Here is a 22,438-nt window from a genome sequence, read left to right as displayed (position 1 = left end):
TTCCTTGACGGTAGCAATGAGAAGAAGGCGCTTCCTGGATCGTCCATAATGATGGACACAACTTTGAGGCATTATCTTTTGAAGGCATCCTGAATCTGTTTGCAAGCAGTTCAGGTGAACACTTTCAAAAATATTTCCATATTTAAATAAAACTTGTATAAAATGTCCAATTATCTATTTGGTTCAAAAATTTCGACACCAGGACCATTTCGTAAAATTCCTCATGAAAAAGCTATTGCATGTGAAACTATTTCAATCTGTTGTATCTGTCTCTGAATATTGAGTAGATGGCCACGAATCTTTATAAATAGACAACACCTTTGAAGCGGAGAGTCAAATGTGCAATGGACCAATGGAAGTTCAAAATGTTGTACTTAAGTCTGCAGAGGTTCAGCATAGAGCATAGACTGGTGTTAGGCAGTGTCCACACAACAGTGAGATGTTGCTCATATTGAAAATAAAAATAAAATAGAAACAAGGCACAGTTAAATTATTTTTTTATTGTTAATGACATTTGTCTGCACCAAAAGTCCACGGTTCAACTGGCTCATGGTATTACTGAAGACGAACACAGGATCTAAATACTCCCATTCAGGGGCCACTTCATCCTTCATGAGTTCCAGAAGAACAACCTGCTGCCATATTTGGCGGGCTGCAACTCTCCCTCAGGGACGGAGTTAGGCTCTGGCCTTGGCCTGGAGTGGTAGACATTCTCAGGAGCTGGCCGATCTGTCTGCACCTTGGTAACCTGTGAAATAAAAGGAAAGCCGTGATTTCACCTGGAGAAACAAAACACTCAGAAAAGTGCAGGGGGAAAGTATCAACTGATTTAAATAATTCAGAGAATCCAAGCTGGAAACATTTCCTTCACCATATTTACTTATAAATAGATAGCCTTTCAGTCCACTGAGCCACACCACCCAGTAACCAATTTAACCCTAGCCTAATCACAGGAAAACTTACAATGACCAAATAACTACCAACCAGTACACCTTTGGAATATGGAAGGAAACTGGAGCACTGGAGAAAATCCACGTAGTCATGGGGAGAAACTACAAACTTTTTACAGATGGCATTGGAATTGAACTCTGATGTCCCGAGCTGTAATAGGATTGTTCTAACCACTACGTTACCATGGCAGCCCAAATACATGTTCTTGCACCTTCATACTTCAACCTATGAAATTCATTTAAGACTTGGACAGTTACATTACGCCCACACAATCCAAAACTGTAATACCATGTCGTCAGATCTTAGGAGATAGGATCACTGCTGGAGATAAACTAATATTCTCAAAACCAGACTCATTTAATATTGAGCAACATCCAGGGAAAGTTCACTTACTACATTCTATGTTGAAGTCTGTCCATACATGAGTTAACAAGACCATAACACATTGAAGCAGAATTAGGCCATTCAGCCCATTCTATCAGGGGTGATTTATTATCCCCATCAACCCCATTCTCCTACCTCCTCCCTGCGACCTTTGGTTCCCAGATAATAAAGAACATATCAACTTCCACTTTTAATATACCCAATGACTTGGCCTCAATAGCAGTCTGTCGCAATTAATTCCAGATACATTACCCTTTGGCTACAGAATTCCTCCTTATCTGCTCCAAATGGCACCTCTATTCTGAGACTGTGCCCTCTGGTCCTAGACTCTCTCACTATATGAGAAGAAACCCATATTACTGTCTGTGATTATTTATGAGTAGGTCAAGACTGTTAAATATGATCCAGTCCTTTAGCCTTCAGAGCTGAGAAACACAGTTAGAAACCTAGAAATCGACAGCACATTACAGGCCCTTCGGCCCACAATGCTGTGTAAAAAACTTCCCCTGACATCCCCCTTGTACTTGCTTCCAAGCACCTTAAAACTACACCCCCTCCTGTTAGCCATTTCAACCCCAGGAAAAAGCCTCTGGGTAGCCACACGATCATCTTATACACCCATTACCATTAATATATCCTGTCTTCAAATTTGACCTACCAAAATGAACTACTTCACACTTAACAAGATTGAAAGTTATTTAATATGAACGTTGTGAACGAGTCATTCCAACACCCAGACCAACAGTAAACAACCTTGGAACCCTTTAAAAGATAACATACAAACCAGTACCATAGTGGAGCAAGATTAAAATCTCCAAACATTCCAAGGCAAATTTGTTTAGAAAACTGAATTTTGCCATAAAATATGTTAAACAGTAACTTGACAATATTTTTGTGGCTTTTTAACAGATTGATATAACCAAATGCAAAACAAGTCACATTTTTATTATAAACATACAAATTAATTAAAGTTTATCAAGACTTGAGAGAACTCTTGCATAGCAATATATAAATCATGGGCCTGTGCCAAGATATTGCAAAAAATTTCTGCCCAACTGAAATATATCGAAGTAACAAATTCAATGCACTATGAGCATCCCCAGAGGACCTCATACATTTATCACAGCTGTGATGAAATATACTTCAATTTATTGAAAAATGTAGCTTTAAGAAAACTAACGTAATTCTCGATTATAGTGAGCAATATTAAAACACGGCCAAATTAATCATTTTCACCAAAAATTTAGCTTCCGATTCTCCCCCTCCCCAATATGTTGACAGATATTCCTTGGTCACAACTAATACAATACATATTCCCCATTGAATACCAAAGGCACCATGGTAGCTTAGCTGTTAGTGTGACACTAATACAACTCAGGACGGAGTTCAGAGTTCAACGCCAACTCCGTCCAACATCATATGCAGGAGCAGTGCGGCTTGGAGGGCTGGAATGGGCTTATTCTACACTATCTAAATAACATAACATGCCTTGTGTGTGTGGGCAGTGGAGATGCCATCTAGCAAAGAAAGCCCATTCCAATTTCAAGGCTTCCTTCATAAGTGTTTTCCTTAAATTCACTCTGGATAGGACACAAAACAATATTAGGATGAACATTTCTGTCTGTGCCACATTTTCTCTGTAACTGTAACACTTCTGCATTGTTCTTTGTACTAACAATGTACTGTTGTAAATGATCTGTTTGGATGGCACGCACTAAGTTTGGCACACTATACCTCAGTACATGTGACAACAATAAACCAATTACCACAGTAGTGCAGTGGTTAGCATAACGCTTTACCATGCCAGCAATCCGAAGACCAGGGTTCAATTCCCACTGCTGCCTGTAAGTAGTTTGCATGTTTTCCCTGCGATCACGTGGGTTTCTTCCAAAACTCCGAGATGTACAAGTTGGTAAGGGTTAGTAAATTGTGGGCATGCTACATGGGCAATCACTGGTGGGCTGCCCCCAGCACATGGCAAATGGGCAGATCCAACTCTCCTACACAGTAACCTTCATCTTCACTGGAAGTCGCAGAATCTTCCCCTCCCTCAATAGGCAATAGGTGCAGGAGTAGGCCATTCGGCCCTTCGAGCCAGCACCACCATTCATTGTGATCATGGCTGATCATCCACCATCAGCACCTTCAACACACCAAGTACAGCGGAAAACACCAGCATTCAAGGATAAACAACAAAAACTGAACGAGACAGTTCAGCAAATGAAAACGAAAATTGCACACTACACTTACAAAATTGACAATGCAAGGCGAAGAATTTAATTTCAAAGTTCAAAGTAAATTATCAGATTACATATGCACTGAGTGACCACTTTATTATGTACACCTGTTCATTAATGCAAACATCTAATCAGTCAGTCATTCATTAAGCAGCAACTCAAATGCAGACAAGGTCAAGGGTACAGTTCTTGCTCAGACCGAAAATCAGAATGGGGAAGAAATGTGACTGAAGTGACTTTGCTGGCGCCAGACAGGGTGGTTTGAGCATCTCAGAAACTGTTGATCTCCTGGGATTTTCTTTTTTTTTGGGCATGTGCCTGCGTGCGTGCGCGTCCGTGTTGATGTCTTTCTCATGGCTTTTACAGGGCGCGGAGCAAGAGAGACTGTGTGTCACACCACTCCTCACACAGACATCTTCACAGTATTTTTCCCTTTGTTTTATGAGGTCGAGTTGCGATCTCGACACTCAACCTGGCATGGATGGAAAGCGTACTCGGGAGCGGACCTGACTAGTTTCGAACCCAGGAACCTCCGCTCCCATGTCATTGCGCCACCAGCCGGCCTCTCCTGGGATTTTCACACACAACAATCTCTAGTTTACAGAGAATGGTGCAAAAAACATCCAGTGAGTGGCAGCTCTGTGGGCAAAAATGCCTTGTTAATGAATGGCCAGAGTGGTTCAAGCTAACTGTACGTGACTAACTCAATCATGCAATACAACAGTGGTATGCTGAAGAGCATTTCTGAATGCACAACACGTCAAACCTTGAAGTAGATGGGCTACAGCAGCAGAAGATCACGCCAGATTCTATTCCTGAACCTAATAAAATGGTCACTGAGTGTGTCACCATAGAGTACCATGACATTCATTCACAGCGTGAAAATGAAAATTTAACACTGGCTTTGATGTTTGTGAATTAAATTCTCATTGTCAGAGTTTACATTTTGTGCAGTTTACAGATCTCCATAGCTGGTTGGAAGTTTTACAAGTATGAACACAAGTGGGAACCCTTCACCCTCTGAGGAAAGCAATGTGTTCCCACTTCACTAACCTGTGCTTTACAACAAACGTGGACCTAAAATCGTTGCAATGTCATAGAACACAGGAACAAAACTTCGATGAGAAAACCCATTCAGTACAACTTCGGCTAGACAATCATCCAATAGTCTTCAGGTCACAATTCCAGATTTGGATTAGATTTGCTAAATAATTTAAAGCAATGATATAGTGGAAGTGCACTCATTCTGGCGTTGAGAGAATGCTACCAGTGAAACGGCCCTGCATCAGCACAATCTCTGACCTACATTAAGTGGAAAAGATAATTAGGGGATGTGGATTCCACAAGTGCTTTTCATGGTTACTCAGAACACACTAATACACAACTGGTTGCTGCCAGAGGTCCAACAGATAGAAATCTCTCTCCATTCAGAACCACTGATTACATTTTGGCACTTGTTTCCCCTTTTCCAGTGAAAAAGCTTCATATATATCAACCTAAAGCAAGCATCGTCCAAAAATTCAAACTTCAAGACTGCCATTGGTGGAGCACAAATTTGAGGATAATTTGTTAGAGGTTGCAAACTACATACACCTGAGTTTCATCTTGTGTACACCTCCAGAACATCAAGCCAAATGGTACAATTATTTGTACCTTGCAGGCCACACGTTTAGAACATAGAATACCACAGCACAGTACAATCCCTTCAGCCCAGTGTTGTGCTGTTATTTTTATCTACTCCAAAATCAATCCAACCCTTCCCTGCTCCTCAAATGCATCCATGCTTAATTCATGTCCTGAGATGGCAAGGTCCACATTCTCAACACTAGTGGGTGAGTCTAGGACCAGAGGGCACAACCTCAAAATACAGGGATGTCTATGTAGAACAGAGATCAGGAGGAGTTTCTTTAGCCAGATGATGGTGAATCTGGTGAATTCACTGCCACAGATGACTGGGGAAGCCAAGCCACTGAGTATATTTAAACTGGTGATTGATAGGTTCTTGGTTAGTCAGGGCATCAAAGGTTACGGGGAGAAGGCAGGAGAATGGGGTTGAGAGGATAATAAATTTGCCATGATGAGATGGCAGAGCAAACTTGATGGGCTGAGTAGCCTAATTCTGTTCCGATATCTTATGGTTTTGCACTGGATAAATACAATTCCCCTTCTGAAAGCCCAGAGTTATTGCTCAGGCAATCTGATACTGACAATCTCTGCATTGATCTCAGTCAAGTGGAAACTGTCTTCTAGCAAAAATTCACAAATTTAAATACCTGCCGAATAGGAAATCTTCTGCTTTCGAAGACAGAAGTACATACAGAGCATTGTGAAGTGCTTTACAATGGGATAAAATGCAAACATGACAACAAGACAAAGATGTTAGTTAAAAGCAAGGTAAATAAATAGGTTTTGAGCTGGTGCTTAAAAGTGTCAACTGAGTCTGCATCCCTTATGGTTTTAGGTACTGGATCCCACAGGTTAGGAGTGTAGCTCACAAAAGCTGAGCTGCCAATGATCTTTAGGGGAGATTGCTTGAGCAGTCCATATACTAGGACAGACATGTTCTATCTCACTGGGGTACAAGATCCGCTGGCTACTCTCACCTGATTTAGCCCGCCTGCTGAAGCAATGTTGCTGGCAAACAGCTACTTGGAGCCACGGGTGAGAGCTGAGTGTCCAGTGGGGACCAAAGGTGACTGAACTACCCCAGAATAGCCACAACAAGTCCTTCTACCAGAGGTATAAGTGAACCCGCCACTTATTAGAATTGAAATCTAACTCCCACCACTTACCAATGGTTAAAAATAAAATCAAATTACCAAAATAATCTCACTAAAATGAACATGAAATATAAATGGTAAAGCTTAGCAAGATGAAATGAAGCAAGCCATTGGCTTGATGCCTGCTGTTAGCTGTGAGAAATGCAGCTTTATACCATTAACATCAGGTTCAGCTCTCTAAGGAAGAGAATATTGGCAAGCAGTACGTGAAAATTCAGTTTTAGTATGTAAGAGTTGAATGATGACAGACAAGCTGGCTGAGAGACCTGGACCAGGATGCATATAGAGGCTGCCGGCATAGTGCCATACTGACAACTAGTTTAACAGAAAACAACTTAGATTCAAAATGCCTGACATGCACCTTCAACTTGCCACTGTAGTATTGCGATTGCTGCGACACTATTACAGCTCGGAGCAACAGAATTCAATTCCCTTTGCAGTCTGAGGAGTTTGTATGTTCTCATGACCGCATGGGTTTCCTCCCACAGTCCAAAGATGTACTAATTACTAGATTAATTGGTCATTGTAAATTGTCCTGTGATTTGAGGCCCTTCATTGGCCGGGGTCAAACATGGATGTTGTGTCCTAGCTGCCGATGTAATATGCAAGCCAGGGCTCTACGATATGGAAAGCAAGCTGTTGCCTATGCAGTGGGCTCCCCCTCTCCACGCAGCTGATGAATCCAAAGGAGTGGCAGAGACCGATACAGTTTGGCACCAGTGGTGTTGCAAGAGTTGCCAATCATCATTGAACAGAACATAGGAGTGCCTTACGAACTCCAGCCCTGGATTTTTCCTTTGGGATTTACTCCCGAGGCCTTCCCCATGAGTGGGTATAGCCGCAAGGAAGGGAGCAGAGGTCCGAGATCAGTTTTCCTTCTAGATGAGTAGTTAATCACAGCTGACCGGCCCCTTCTGCCTGAAGTGACTGGTTTAATTCACCAGTAACCCAACTTTGCCCCTTCTCCTTAACAGTAGAAACAGTTCTGCTGGGCTAGGTAGCTAAGCCACGTGTGAAGGTCAGGAGCTGGACTTGGTTATCAGAGGCTACTGGGGTGCCACTGGAAGCATTTAATTAGGTGGAAGGAGCGTCCCTGCACTGCTTCCCCCCCCAACTTTAAGGAACCGCGATTAGGCCAGGGTTAAGTAGGTGGGTTGCTGTGCAGTGAGCTCGTTGAGCCAGAAGTGCCCGTTCTGCACCGTACCTCTAAATAAATATCTGAAAGGCCTGCACCACGCCAAAGGAATTTTAATATTTTTTGAGTGACAGATTAGGAGGTACAAAGGAACAGAGACTGAAAACAAGCCGTCTCACTTCAACTAACAAAATACTACTTCAAATAGGCAATTTATACTGGTCAAACAATGAAAACTACTGCTGGAAGGTTGATGAAATTAATTTTTTTTAACCTTGTGCACAAATCTTGAATTTTTATTTTGTAATCCACACATCTGAAAAGATTATTTCCAGTGTCTTAAAATGTAAGTTTAGAATGACAAGGTGGCAGCTACGTACTTTTGACAATAAGTTTACTGTAAATGTTGACATTTAGTTTAAGCTTAACAAAATCCCTGCTGTAAGAATACATCTGCAATATGAGAATCACAAGCATAAAAACATGTTGTTCATCTTGAATACTGAGAACTTTATTATGAATTTGACTTAATGGTTCAGCTGAATAATATTTAAGATCATCTGACATAGGAGTAGAATCAGGCCATCTGGCCGACTGTGTCTGCTCTGCCATTCCGCCATGGCTGATTTACATTCCCTCCCAACCCTATTCTCCTGCCTTCTCCCCATCACCTTTGATACTCTGACAAATTGAGAACCTGTTTTAGAAACACTCAATGATTTGACCTCCACAGAGATGAAATCCACAGACTCACTACCCTCTAACTAAAGAAATTTTAGTCTGAGAGTAGTGAACCTGTGGAATTTAACCACAAAAAACTGTAAACCATAAAGAATATTTTAGCCACAAAGAATTTTGCGGCTTCTGGTTTAATAACAAGTGAAAGTCATTGAAAAATATTTGGTAAGTGCACTACAGAGACATCCAAGGGCGCTGAACATTAAATCTGTGTTCAATTAAGATTTAAATGCTTATAGCACACACCAGTAGTCAAATACTGAGCTGTCCTGCAGCCTTTCATACTTTTAGTTCTGAGGCTTCTTAAGGCATTGGTAAGACTGCACTTAAGAGGATTGTGAGCAGTTTTAGGCCCTTATCTAAGAAAAGATGTGCTGGCATTGGAGAGGGTCCAGAGGAAGTTCACAAGAATACCAGTGATACATTAGCACTGGATTGGAGGAATTTTACGCCATTCCTCCTTACAAAACTGCTTCAACTCTGGGATGTTGGTGGGCTTACTTGCATAGAAATGGAAAACCTATAGCACAATACAGGCCCTTCGGCCCACAAAGCTGTGCCGAACATGTCCTTACCTTAGAAATTACCTAGGGTTACCCAAAGCCCTCTATTTTTCTAAGATCCATGTACTTATCCAGGAGCCTCTTAAAAAACCCCCATCGCATTCGCCTCCACCACCGTCGCCAGCAGCCCATTCCGTGCACTCACTAATCTCCGCGTAAAATACTTACCCCTGACATCTCCTCTGTACCTACTTCAAAGCACCTTAAAACTGTGCCCTCTCATGTTAGCCATTTTAGCCCTGGGACTAAAGCCTCTGACTATCCTCATGATCAATGCCTCTCATCTGCTTGCTTCAGGTCCCTCCACAACATTTCTGTAGGATTGAGGTCAGAACTTTGACTTGGCCATTCAAAACAATTTTTTTTTAAGAAACCATTCTGTTGTTGATTTACTCTTGTCTTTTGGGTCATTGTCTTGTTTCATAATCCAACTTCTATTAAGTTTCAAGTGATGGAATGCTACCCTGGCAACCTCTTGCAAAACGTCTTGACATAATTTTAAATTCATTGTTCCTGCAAGCTGTCCAGGCCCTGAGGCAGCAAATAAACCCCCAAAAACTGCTGCTCCTTCCACCATGCTTCACAGTTGGGATGAGGTTTTGTTGTTGGTGTGCAGTGTGCTTTTCCCTCCAAACATAGTGGTATGCATTTCTGTCAAAAAGTTCAACTTTTGTCTCATCTATCCACAGAACTTACTTAGTCCCAGAAGTGCTTTAGAACAGCGGTCTCCAACCACCGGACCGCGGACTGGTACCGGGCCGCAAGGAAACAATGAGTCAGCTGCACCTTTCCCCATTCCCTGTCATACACTGTTGAACTTGAACATAGGGTTGCCAACTGTCCCATATTTGCCGGGACATCCCGTATATTGGGCTAAGTTGGTTTGTCCCATATGGGGCCGCCCTTGTCCCGTATTTCCCCCGCTAAGGTAGAGCGTTCCTATGAAACCTTTCGTGCCAAAATAGTGTGAAGCGAAGAAGCAATTACCATTCATTTACATGGGAAAAATTTTTGATCGTTCCCAGACCCAAAAAATAACCCAACAAATGATAGCAAATAACACATAAAACCAAGAATAAATAACACTAACATATAGTAAAAGCAGGAATGATATGATAAATACACAGCCTATATAAAGTAGAAATAATGTATGTACAGTATAGTCGGGAAGATGAAGGCAAAATCGATTTGTGGGGGAAAAATTCCGCAGGTTCGCGCATGCACACACAGGTGCCCGCGCAAGGCTTCATGGTCATGGTAGTCTTTCCTGGGGTAAAGTGTCCCAGGATTTGACTGCTACTTTTGTCCCTTATTTGGGAGTGAGAAAGTTGGCAACCCTAACTGTAAGAGACATGTTGAGGTGAGTTTAACCCTACTTGAACACCCCCTCCCCCGGGTCAGCCGGTCCGCAAGAATATTGTCAATATTAAACCGGTCTGCGGTGCAAAACAGGCTGGGGACCCCTGCTTTAGAACATCCAGGTGGTCTTTTGCAAACTTGAGATGTGCAGCAATGTTTTTGTTTGGAAAGGTGTCCTTGCATGAATATCATTCTTGTTCAGTGTTTTTCTTATAGTGGACACATGAGCAGACTTCAACAAGTTCTAAGATATCAGCGGGTCTTTTGCTGTTAACCTTGGGTTCTTTTTCACCTCCTTTAGCATTGCTCTTGCTGTGATCTTTGCAGGATGTCCACTCCTAAGCAGAGTAGCAATAGTACCAAGTTTCCTCCACTTGTAGACAATTTCTTACTGTGGACTGATGAACACTCCGGCTTTTAGAAATGCTTTTGAAGCCTTTTCCAGCTTTATGCATCTCTACAATTCTTCTAAGTTTCTCTGAAAGTTGTTTTGATCGAAGCATGGTGTATCTAAATGCACCTTTCTTGAGAAGAGCAGACTCTTGTCAGTAACCTGACTTTGTGTGTCCTTTTTATAGTGCAGGGCACCTCCAAAACCCACATCTCCAATCTCATCTTATTGATTGGGACACCTAACCCTAAATAACTGTGGTAGAAGGCATTACCTCAGAGGTTCACACAAATACATGTAATATCTAGTTTTAAGGATTTAAGTGAAGATCTGATCGCATTTTAGGTCATATTAAATAGAGAAAATGCATGGTTCCCAACTTCCTAGCACTACTATGTGCTTATGTACAAGCGCAGAAAGTGAGCAAGGTTCTAAGGCTTCACATCAAAGCTACACCCTCCTCATACGGCATCAAGAAGCATACTTCAATTCCATAGCAGTGAAGTAGACCATCAGCAATAACACGAGGTTCTGCAGCTGGAGCTGCTGGAAGTCCAGAGAAACACACACAAAATGCTGGAAGAACTCGGCCCAAAACAGCGACTATTTATTCATTTCCAAAGCAGCTGCCTGACCAGCCAAGACCCTTCAACAGGGTTGGAAATGTAGGGGGCAGAAGCCAGAATAAACCAGGGGGGAGAGAGGAGTACGAGCTGGGGGGGGGGGGGCAGAGTCCATTATTAAGGACCTCCAGCACCCAGGCCATGCCCTTTTCTCACTGTTACCATCAGGTAGGAAGTACAGAAGCCTGAAGGCACACACTCAGCGATTCAGGAACAGCTTCTTCCCCTCTGCCATCCAATTCCTAAATGGACATTGAATCTTTGGACACTACCTCACTTTTTAAAGAAAGTATTTGTTTTGCACGTTTTTAATCTATTCAATATACATAGTTGATTTACTTGTTTATTTATTTTTCATTTATTATTTTCTCTCTACTAGATTATGTATTGCATTAAATTGCTGCTGCTAAGTTAACAAATTTCACGTCACAGACCAGTGATAATAAACCTGATTCTGATAGGTGGAAGAGGTAAAGGGCTGAATTAAAAGGAATTTGATAGCAGAGGAGAGTGGACCATGGAGAAAGGGAAAGAGGGAGAAAGGAGAGGGGAGGCAATGGGCAGATGTGAAGAGAAGGGGTAAAAGGGGAGACAGAATGGCAAGTGGAAAGAAAGGAGGAGAGGGGAGGAAAAAGAGAGAGACCATGATCAATGCCATGACTGAGAGAGTGGTGACTAAAAGTAGATGGCATAGATTGATGAGGTTTAGGAGGGCTCCGAGAAAGAACTCCATCTGCCCAGAGGGAAGCTGAGCTCTGGAACATCATGCCCGCAGCGGGTAGAAGCAAGTAATCTCACATCCAAGCAAGACAAGCGGTTGAATCACCAAGGCTGGTCAATAGGATTACAAGAGGACATGGCTTTAAGGTAAGGGGTGGGAAGTTCAAGGGGGATATTAGAGGAAGGTTTTTTACTCAGAGAGTGGTTGGTGCGTAGAATGCACTGCCTGAGTCAGTGGTGGAGGCAGATACACTGGTGAAGTTTAAGAGCCTACTAGACAGGTATATTGGAGGAATTTAAGGTGGGGCTTATATGGGAGGCAGGGTTTGAGGGTTGGCACAACATTGTGGGCCAAAAGGCCTGTACTGTGCTGTACTATTCTATGTTCTATGAACTACTTGATGGGTGGTACAGACATGGTGGCCAGAAGAGGTATTTCATGTTTATGCAACTCCAGGTACATCCTTCAAGATACAACAGTTTTGTCAACAGATCAGTGATTCCAATAACGTAAGCTAATAATCTATTCAGAGACATCAAAACAGCTTCTCATTATGGGTGTATATAGCAATATACTGTAAGTAGCAAGCCCCCCCCAATCTTTAGAGAGGCAAAAAGTACCAAAGCTAAACATGAGATTCTGGAAATCCAGAGTAGCACACACAAAATGCTGGAGGAACTCAGCAAATTAGGCAGCATCGAGAGAAATGAATAAACATTCAACGTTTCAGGCTGAGGCCCTTCAACAGGACTGGAGAGGAAGGGGACAGATGCCAGAATAAGGTGGAGGGAGGGGAAGCTCGGACAAGCTAGAGGGTGAAAGGTGGGGGACAAAGATGCTAGGTGATAGGTGGAAAAGGCTCAGGGCCGTAGAAGGAGGAATCTGATGAGTGAACCATGGGAGTAAGGGAAGGAGTCGTCGTACAGGGGAAGTTGATAGGCAAGTGTGGAGAAGAGGCAAGGAGCCAGAGTGCAAAAATGAAAAGGGAAGGGGGAGTAGAGAAAAATTACCAAATGTTGGAGAAATTGACGTTAATGCCAAAGCTGATATTAATTCCATAATTCAAATAAATATACAGTTGCTGCAGCGAATTGGCAGATATTGTAAATAACCAGTACACAAATCTCTAAACAAACTAAATTCCTCTAGAATTGCATTATTAGAAAATGAAATACCCTACTGCACCTTAGAAAGCTCCCCAAGATCAGGACGAACCCAGCCCAGTTTTTCTAGCACACAGTTATCAAATGCCTCTTGCTGCTTGCGACAATGCCGAAACTCTTGCAGATTAGTATAATCGATGCAGGTCCAGTACTCTGTGAAGGGTTCAGCACAATGGGTCTTTATCTTCCTAAACAAACAATGCAGACATTAGTAATCTGTTCACAAAAATAAGCCAGTATAAATACAAGCAGTATACTAACTGGCAATGTTACAAAAATACAGGAGTATAAAAAGCTTTGCAACATAAAAGAGCCAACAACTACGATCTGGACAGTTCTGGTTGCCTCACTATAGGAAGGATGTGGAAGCTTTAGAGGGTGCAGAGATTTACCAGAATGTTGCCTAGATTAGAGAGCGTGTCTCATGAAGACAGGTTGAGTGAGCTAGGTTTTTTTTCTCTTTAGCGTGAAGGGGGATGAGCGGGGCTTGATAGATGGTGTATAAGAGAGAGGGTAGACAGCTAGTGACTTTTTTCCTTACGCTCTTCTGTATTAGGACAGAAATGGCTAACACAAGAGCATAATCTTGAGGTGATTGGAGGAATGTTTGGGGGTGGGGGATATCAGAAAGTGTAGGTGTTTTCCTATAATCGAGAGTGGTGGGTATGTGGAACATACCGCCAGGGTAGAGGTGGAGATGGATACATTAGTAATGGGTAGGTTAATTGATCATTGCAAATTAGACCGTGATTAGGTTAGGGTTAATCCAGGCTGAGGGGTTGCTGGTGCTGTGGGGCTCGAAGGGCCGGAAGGGCTTACTAAGTGCTGCATCACTAAATAAGATAAAAATTTAAGAGGCTCTTAGATAGGCACATGGATGATAGGTCAGCACAAAATCATGGGCTATGCTGTAGTGTTCCATTTTCTAAAGATAGACACACCAAGGGAGTGGATAACAACATCAGCACAATTTAGGAAAATGTGAGCTGATCCATTTCAGTAGAAAACAAAAGTTTTATGGAGGGTGAGAAACTGGAAAACTATGCTTGTGTGTGCTCTCACAGATAATTCATTGCAAGTTAACATGCAAGTGTGATGCATACAAGTACTTAAGGAGAAAGAGGCAAGATGAAAGGTGTGGGGCATTTATTTTTACAAGTGAGTGGTGGCTACCAGATTTGCACTGTCAGGGGTGGTAGTGGAGACATACATCATGCAGGCATCTATGAGGTTCTCGGAATGGCATGAATGTGCAAAAAATAAAGAGATATGGCCATTGTGTCAGCAAGGACTGCTTTAGTTGGATGTTAAATACACCTGTTTAGGCAAAAATCAAAATTTAGTGTCTATTAAAAGAAACCAAGTCTGAATCTAATCCAGACCAAAGAATGAAAATGTGCCACATAAAATATGTTTAACTAGTCTCAAATTACCCATCATCCTCTGAGCAGCGAACGCCAAGCAGTCTCAATCAAAAGCCACAGGAGAGCTGGTGTAGCACAGGTTGGGGTGTGACTGCCGTATGACCGAGGGGGTGTAGCACAGGTTGGGGTGTGACTGCCGTATGACCAAGGGGGTGTAGCACAGGTTGGGGTGTGACTGCCGTATGACCGAGGGGACGTAGCACAGGTTGGGGTGTGACTGCCGTATGACCAAGGGGGTGTAGCACAGGTTGGGGTGTGACTGCCGTATGACCGAGGGGACGTAGCACAGGTTGGGGTGTGACTGCCGTATGACCGAGGGGGTGTAGCACAGGTTGGGGTGTGACTGCCGTATGACCAAGGGGGTGTAGCACAGGTTGGGGTGTGACTGCCGTATGACCGAGGGGACGTAGCACAGGTTGGGGTGTGACTGCCGTATGACCAAGGGGGTGTAGCACAGGTTGGGGTGTGAGTGCCGTATGACCGAGGGGGTGTAGCACAGGTTGGGGTGTGACTGCCGTATGACCAAGGGGGTGTAGCACAGGTTGGGGTGTGAGTGCCGTATGACCGAGGGGGTGTAGCACAGGTTGGGGTGTGACTGCCGTATGACCGAGGGGACGTAGCACAGGTTGGGGTGTGAGTGCCGTATGACCGAGGGGGTGTAGCACAGGTTGGGGTGTGAGTGCCGTATGACCGAGGGGGTGTAGCACAGGTTGGGGTGTGACTGCCGTATGACCGAGGGGGTGTAGCACAGGTTGGGGTGTGACTGCCGTATGACCGAGGGGTTGTAGCACAGGTTGGGGTGTGACTGCCGTATGACCGAGGGGGTGTAGCACAGGTTGGGGTGTGACTGCCGTATGACCGAGGGGGTGTAGCACAGGTTGGGGTGTGACTGCCGTATGACCGAGGGGGTGTAGCACAGGTTGGGGTGTGACTGCCGTATGACCGAGGGGGTGTAGCACAGGTTGGGGTGTGACTGCCGTATGACCGAGGGGACGTAGCACAGGTTGGGGTGTGAGTGCCGTATGACCGAGGGGTTGTAGCACAGGTTGGGGTGTGACTGCCGTATGACCGAGGGGTTGTAGCACAGGTTGGGGTGTGACTGCCGTATGACCGAGGGGTTGTAGCACAGGTTGGGGTGTGACTGCCGTATGACCGAGGGGGTGTAGCACAGGTTGGGGTGTGACTGCCGTATGACCGAGGGGTTGTAGCACAGGTTGGGGTGTGACTGCCGTATGACCGAGGGGGTGTAGCACAGGTTGGGGTGTGACTGCCATATGACCGAGGGGGTGTAGCACAGGTTGGGGTGTGACTGCCGTATGACCGAGGGGGTGTAGCACAGGTTGGGGTGTGACTGCCGTATGACCGAGGGGGTGTAGCACAGGTTGGGGTGTGACTGCCGTATGACCGAGGGGGTGTAGCACAGGTTGGGGTGTGAGTGCCGTATGACCGAGGGGGTGTAGCACAGGTTGGGGTGTGACTGCCGTATGACCGAGGGGGTGTAGCACAGGTTGGGGTGTGACTGCCGTATGACCGAGGGGGTGTAGCACAGGTTGGGGTGTGAGTGCCGTATGACCGAGGGGGTGTAGCACAGGTTGGGGTGTGAGTGCCGTATGACCGAGGGGACGTAGCACAGGTTGGGGTGTGAGTGCCGTATGACCGAGGGGGTGTAGCACAGGTTGGGGTGTGAGTGCCGTATGACCGAGGGGACGTAGCACAGGTTGGGGTGTGACTGCCGTATGACCGAGGGGGTGTAGCACAGGTTGGGGTGTGACTGCCGTATGACCGAGGGGACGTAGCACAGGTTGGGGTGTGAGTGCCGTATGACCGAGGGGGTGTAGCACAGGTTGGGGTGTGACTGCCGTATGACCGAGGGGACGTAGCACAGGTTGGGGTGTGACTGCCGTATGGCCGAGGGGGTGTAGCACAGGTTGGGGTGTGAGTGCCGTATGACCGAGGGGGTGCAGCACAGGTTGGGGTGTGAGTGCTGTATGACCGAGGGGGTGTAGCACAGGTTGGGGTGTGAGTGCTGTATGACCAAGGGGGTGTAGCACAGGTTGGGGTGTGAGTGCTGTATGACCAAGGGGGTGTAGCACAGGTTGGGGTGTGAGTGCTGTATGACCAAGGGGCTCTGTTCTACACTGAAGTTAAAGTCATCCCAACTACGTGGCACTTGATCATTCTAACATATTCCCCCAAAATAGTTCAGCAGCAACATCAACTGATTATGAAAAATTTTATAAATCAATTAATTTCAGATTGAAACAAAGATAATCAAAATTTTTTCAAAGGTGCAATCTACTAATACATTAATCCAGTTTTTACATAGATTGCAGAGCTCACAAGGCATCCGAACAACAAAAATGCAAAAGCAAGGTAATTTTGACTGGAACATAAACCTAACAGATCTAAAAGGCATAGATCAAGTGGACAGCCAGTTTTTCCCCAGGGTTGAAATCGCTACAACAAAGGCACACAATTTTAACATGATTGGAGGTAAATATAGAGGGGATGTTAGAGGTAGTGGTGCTAGAAAGTCTGAACCCTTTAGAATTTTGTTTCTACATAAATGATTTAAAATGTGATCAGATCTTCATGCAAGTCCTAAAACTAGATAAAGAGAACCCAATTAAATAAACAATAACATTATACTCATTTATTTGAGAAAAATGATTCAATATTACATGTATTGGTTGGAAAAAGTACATGAACCTCTCGGATTATCAGTTCATTTATAGGGGAAAGTGTCTCAATCAATGGGAAGACAATCAGGTGTGAGTGTGAGAGGCCCTGGCCTATTTAAAGAACATAACCCTGGGTCTTCACTAAAGTCTGATCTTCACCACACAGGTTTTTTGAAATGTGCCATGCCCTGAACAAAGGAGATTGATGAGGACCTCAGGAAAAAAAGCTGTTGATGCTCACTGGGCTGGAAAAAGTTATAAAACCCATTTCCAAAGTGTTTGGGCTCCACCTTTCCAGTCAGACAGATAATGTACAAATGGAGGAAGTTCAACACCATTGATGCTCTCCCCAGGAGAGTTTGACCAACAAAACTCACTTCAACAGCAAGGCATGTAATATTACCGGAAGTCACAGAGAACCCCAGGGTAACATCTAAGGAGCTACAATCCTCTCTTGCCTTGGCTAATATCAGTGTTCATGAGTCTAGCATCAGGCAAACACTGAACAGTGGCATGCATGGCAGGACTGCAAGGAGAAAGCTATTACTCTGCAAGAACAACATTGCTGTCCACCTAAAGTTTGCTGAAGACCACGTGGATAAGTCAGAAGGCTATTACAATAATGTTCTGTAGGTGGATCAGTCTAAAACAGAACTTTGTGCTTAAATGAGAAACTTTGTTTGGCAAAAAGCAAGCACTGCAATCCAGCACAAGGCCTCATCCCACCTGTGAGAAACACGGCGATAGCAGTGTCATGGTTTGGGGCTACTTTGCTGCCTCGGATCAGGATGGCTTGCCAGCATTGATGGAACTATGAATACTGAGCTGTACCAGCAAATTCTACAGGAAAATGTCACGGTATCTGTCTGTAAACTGAAGCTCAAGAGAAAGTGGGTCATGCAGCATGACCCTAAACACAAGTCAGTCTACCAAAGAATGGCTAGAGCAGAAGAAATTTCACATTATAGAATGGCAGAGTCAAAGCCCTGACTAATCCTACAGAAACGTTGTGGAAGGACCTGAAGCAAGCAGTCCATGCAAGGAAACCCACCAACATCCCAGAGCTGAAGCAGTTTTGTAAGGAGGGATGGTCTAAAATTCCTCCAAGGTGATGTGCAGGACTGATCAACAGTTACCAGAAATGTTTGGTTATATCGTTACTGCTGTACAAGGGTGTCACACCAGTTACTAAAAGCAAAGGTTCACTTGGTTTTCCCAACAAATACATGTAAATATTGGATCATTTTCTCAATAAATTAAGTATAATGTTTGTGTTATTAATTTAATTGGGTTATCTTTATCTAGTTTTGGGGTGCGTGAGATCTGATCACATTTTAGGTCATATTTATGCAGAAAGAGAAAATTCACAACAGTTCACAAACTTTCTAGCACCACTGTGTTCTGTTTTACTAAGTATCAGGTATGTCGCATTAGGGACACTTAAGAGACTTTGAGATAGGCACATGAATGATAGGAAAATGGAGGCTATGCTGGAGGAAAGGGTTAAATTGATAGGTCAGTACAACAGCCTGTACTGTGCTGTTCCATGTTCTAATGTGTGTAATCAAAGATCACTAACAAATGCATTTAAGTCTTTGTTTAGATCATTAACAATACAGCTATACCATGATTCAAGCAACTGAAACACTAAGACCACTTTTTCCTTAAAACACATCTTTTCAATCCATATCTTCTGCTTCTTGAGCCATTAAATGGAGTGAAACTGTTCCCATTAGTGAGTGGATTTATTTAATCCAGGGCAATAACTCTTCCACTGACCTGAAACAGCGAATGGTTTCTCCTTCCATTGATACTGGCCAAGTTACATAGAAATCTACAGCACATTACAGGCCCTTCAGCCCACAATGCTGTGCCAACCATGTAACCTACTCTACAAGCTGCCTAGAATTTCCCTAGTGCACAGCCCTCTATTTTTCTAAGCTCCATGTACCTGTCTAAGAGTCTCTTAAAAGACCCTATTGTATCCACTTTCATCACTGCTGCCAGTGGTGCATTCCACAGACCCACCAGTGTGAAAAAACTTACCCCTCACATCCCCTCGGTACCCATTTCCAAGCATCTTAAAACCGTGCCCCCTCGTGTTAGCCATTTCAGCCCTGAGAAAAAGCCTCCAACTATCCACATGATCAATGCCTCTCATCATGTTATACACCTCTAATCCTCCATCGCTCCGAGAAAAGGCCAAGTTCATGCATAGTCATACTTTATTGATCCTGGGGGAAATTAGTTTTCGCTACAGTTGCACCATAGATAATAAATAGTAATAGAACCATAAATAGTTAAATAGTAATATGTAAATTATGCCAGGAAATAAGTCCAGGACCAGCCTATTGGCTCAGGGTGTCTGACCCTCCAAGGGAGGAGTTGTAAAGTTTGATGGCCACAGGCAGGAATGACTTCCTATGACGCTCAGTGTTGCACCTCGGTGGAATGAGTCTCTGGCTGAATGTACTCCTGTGCCCACCCAGTACATTATGTAGTGGATGGGAGACATTGACTAAGATGGCATGCAACTTAGACAGCATCCCATTCAACCCATTCTCATAAGGTACATCCTCCAATCCAGCCAACATCCTTGTAAATCTCCACTGCACTCTCTCTATAGTATCCACATCCTTCCTTTAGTGAGGTGACCAGAACTGAACGCAGTACTCCAAGTGGGGTCTTCCAACTTTTGTTTTTGTTGTACGATTCCAGCTCAACCCTTATTTCAATAATAAACCCTGCCTCTCTTATTTAGAGATACAGCTCAGAACAGGCCTTTCCATCCCAACAAGCCACACCACCCAGCAACCCACCTATTTAACCCTCCTGGCTTAATCACAATGACCAACTAACCGGTATGTCTTTAAATTGTGTATGCAAAACAGAGCACCAGGAGGAAACCCACACACTCATAGAAAGGACATACAGACTCCTTACAGACAACACCAGATTGAATTCCAAACTCCAATGCTCCGAGCTGTGCTAACCTCTATGCTACCATGGCACCCTGCAGTCTAACAAAGCTCAAATCCATATATCCCTAGCACAATCATATCCTTCGAGTTGGCAATTAGCATTTTACTTCTGTTGTGTCCTACCAGACTTTTATACAGATTTCACATAACCTGTGTTTACGCAAATCCTCCTACTTTAAAATCTCAGGATCACATTAATTTTACTAACTACATGCTCAGCACATCCTGTAAATTTCCACACAGTTGTAAACAGGTAAATATTTGAAAACTACTGCAAGGAATATTTTTCTAGTGGGCACAAGTGTGGTGAGGTACAGGTACATGACAATAAACTTAACTTAAAGAGGATGGTGCCAGGAATCGAGGAATGGAGAAATTGAGACTTTAATTATTGGAGTAGAGGAGGATGAGAGATAGTATCAACTAGTGATACAGCACGGAATAGGCTCTTCGGGACACACTGCCCCAGCAACCCTCAACAAACACAATTAACCCTCGCCTAATCACAGGACAATTTACAATGACCAATTAACCTACCCGATACATCTTTGGACTGTAGGAGGAAACCAAAGCACCCAGGGAAAACCCATGCAGTCATGGCGAGAACGTACACAGCCTCCATACAGACAGCACTGGAACTGAACTCTGAGATGGCATGAGCTGTAATGGCAGTGCCCATGGTATATAGTCAGTCCCAGGGAAACATGGATTTGTGCCTCTGGTGGACTGTGTCCTCTCCAGGGTGCGAGCCTGGGCAGGAAGGTTTGAAGAACCAGCTGTTGCCCATGCAGCTGGCTCCCCCCTCCACATCACTGATGTCCAAGGGAAGGGCAAGCGCCAATACAGCTTGGCACCAGTGTCGTCGCAGACGTTGCCGGAGTGAAGCTGTAAACATCAAACTGCCCTAGAGACCCCAGCTCTGGATTTCTTCTTCGGGGTTTACTCCTGAAGCCTTTCCCATGGGTGGGTATGGCCACAAGGCAGCAGAGGTTTAAAGTCAGACTTTTCCTTCTCCCATGGTATAAAGGTATGAGGGACATAGATAGGATAAATACAGTCTTTTGTTCAGTAAACAAACTAAAAACTGGAGGGGATAGGTTTAAGATGAAAGGGAAAACATTTAACAGGAACCAGAGACACACTTTTTTACTCAGAAGATGGTCCATAAAGCAGTGGCCCCAAAAGATATTCAAAGGATTCTTATCCACTGGTGAGGTGTTAAAGGGTAGCTAATGTTCTTTCATCATTTAAGAAAGATTTAGCCAGGAAATTACACACTGGTGAGCCTGACATCAGTCATGGACAAATTATTGCAAGATATTATAAGGTACAGGATATATTTGGATAGACGGTGGCTGATTTGAAATAGTCAACATGGCAGGTAGTGTCTATCTAATCTCAGACAGCTTTTCAAGGTGGTTACCGAGAAGGTTGACGACAGAAATGGGTGTCTATATGGACTTAAGCAAAGCACCGCATGGAAGGTAGGTTCAGCCGCTTGGCATTCAGGAGGTAATCTATTAGATTCAATGCTGGCTTAGCGGCAAGCCAGAGTGTGTTAGTAGACGGTTGTCTCTCTGACGGGAGGTCTGTGAATAACGGTGTGCTGCAAGGATTGATGCTGGGTCTAATGTACATCATGTGTGTCAATAATCTTGATGATAAAGTAGTGACCGGGATCAGCAAATTTGCGGATGACACCAAGCTTAGAGGCGCAGTGCACGGCGAGGAAGGCTATTAAAGTGATTTGGAAGAGAAAACAAAATCAATGGGCTGAGATGGGTCGCAGGACCTCTTTTTGCACTGTTTGGCTCTATGACTGTCACCCCACGGCGCCGCCTGCACATCCCCACGTCCGACCACCAACACCTCAGAGCCCTCGGGAGGATGGTTGGGTGGGGAGCCGCGTTAAATCCAGTGGCCGGCTTCAGGCGCGGCCTGCACTGTGTGCAGCCTGGGACTTGGCTACCTGAAGAACTCCAGCGCGCACTCGTTGACCTTGCGGCCCTCCTGCAAGCAGCGGCGCGGGTCCTTCTCCTCCCAGCGGCACAGCATGAACTCTTTGTTGGGCTTGTCGCACTGCGAGCCGTAATGGTGGGCCGACGCCTTCAGCACGGCCGAAGACACGTTCACTTCCTGCACGTTGAGCTCCTGCAGCGTCGGCAACTCCACCGTAGCCATACCGCCGCTACCACCCGGTCCCACCGGCCTCCCAAAGCGCTGCTGCCGCCGCCGATCGGCCCAAGGTCGCTACAACACGCATGCGCCACCCACCCTAACCCGATGACAGGCTGATCCTGCCGGATA

At 44.5% G+C, this 22,438-nt stretch overlaps 2 protein-coding genes across 3 annotated transcripts in view; one reads left to right on the top strand and one right to left on the bottom strand.

Annotated features, from left to right (window-relative positions):
• Positions 1–480: 480 nt before the first annotated feature.
• On the bottom strand, positions 481–22,397 carry ndufa8 (NADH:ubiquinone oxidoreductase subunit A8). The gene is made up of 3 exons (XM_063074186.1): positions 22,101–22,397; positions 13,068–13,233; positions 481–748 (listed from the first exon to the last, which is right to left on the bottom strand). The coding sequence occupies exons 1-3, from the start codon at positions 22,310–22,312 to the stop codon at positions 611–613; spliced, it is 516 nt and encodes a 171-aa protein (XP_062930256.1). The 5' UTR covers positions 22,313–22,397; the 3' UTR covers positions 481–610.
• The window catches only part of morn5 (MORN repeat containing 5), a 31,584-nt gene continuing 30,637 nt past the window's right edge, over positions 21,492–22,438 (top strand). The window contains exon 1 of one of the 2 annotated variants that reach the window (XM_063074185.1): positions 21,492–21,615. In XM_063074185.1, coding sequence (XP_062930255.1) covers positions 21,506–21,615 — 110 coding nt within the window. In that variant the 5' untranslated portion in view covers positions 21,492–21,505. The remainder of the gene's footprint in view (positions 21,616–22,438) is intronic. The other variant, XM_063074184.1, reaches the window with a different exon arrangement.

This window comes from Mobula hypostoma, chromosome 21 (assembly GCF_963921235.1).
Source record: "Mobula hypostoma chromosome 21, sMobHyp1.1, whole genome shotgun sequence".
Taxonomy (NCBI): domain Eukaryota; kingdom Metazoa; phylum Chordata; class Chondrichthyes; order Myliobatiformes; family Myliobatidae; genus Mobula; species Mobula hypostoma.
The sequence above is the reverse complement of the archived record's forward strand: the minus strand, read 5'-3'. Positions and strand labels throughout refer to the sequence as shown.

Bases quoted from the DNA above. Each gene is read 5' to 3' on its own strand.
- ndufa8 (XM_063074186.1), bottom strand. From the start codon at position 22,312: ATGGCTACGGTGGAGTTGCCGACGCTGCAGGAGCTCAACGTGCAGGAA. The intron at 13,234-22,100 runs GTAGCCAAGTCC...TTGTTTGTTTAG, and splicing joins TGCGCGCTGGAGTTCTTCAG to GAAGATAAAGACCCATTGTG. The intron at 749-13,067 runs GTGCAGTAGGGT...TTTATTTCACAG, and splicing joins ATCTTGGGGAGCTTTCTAAG to GTTACCAAGGTGCAGACAGA.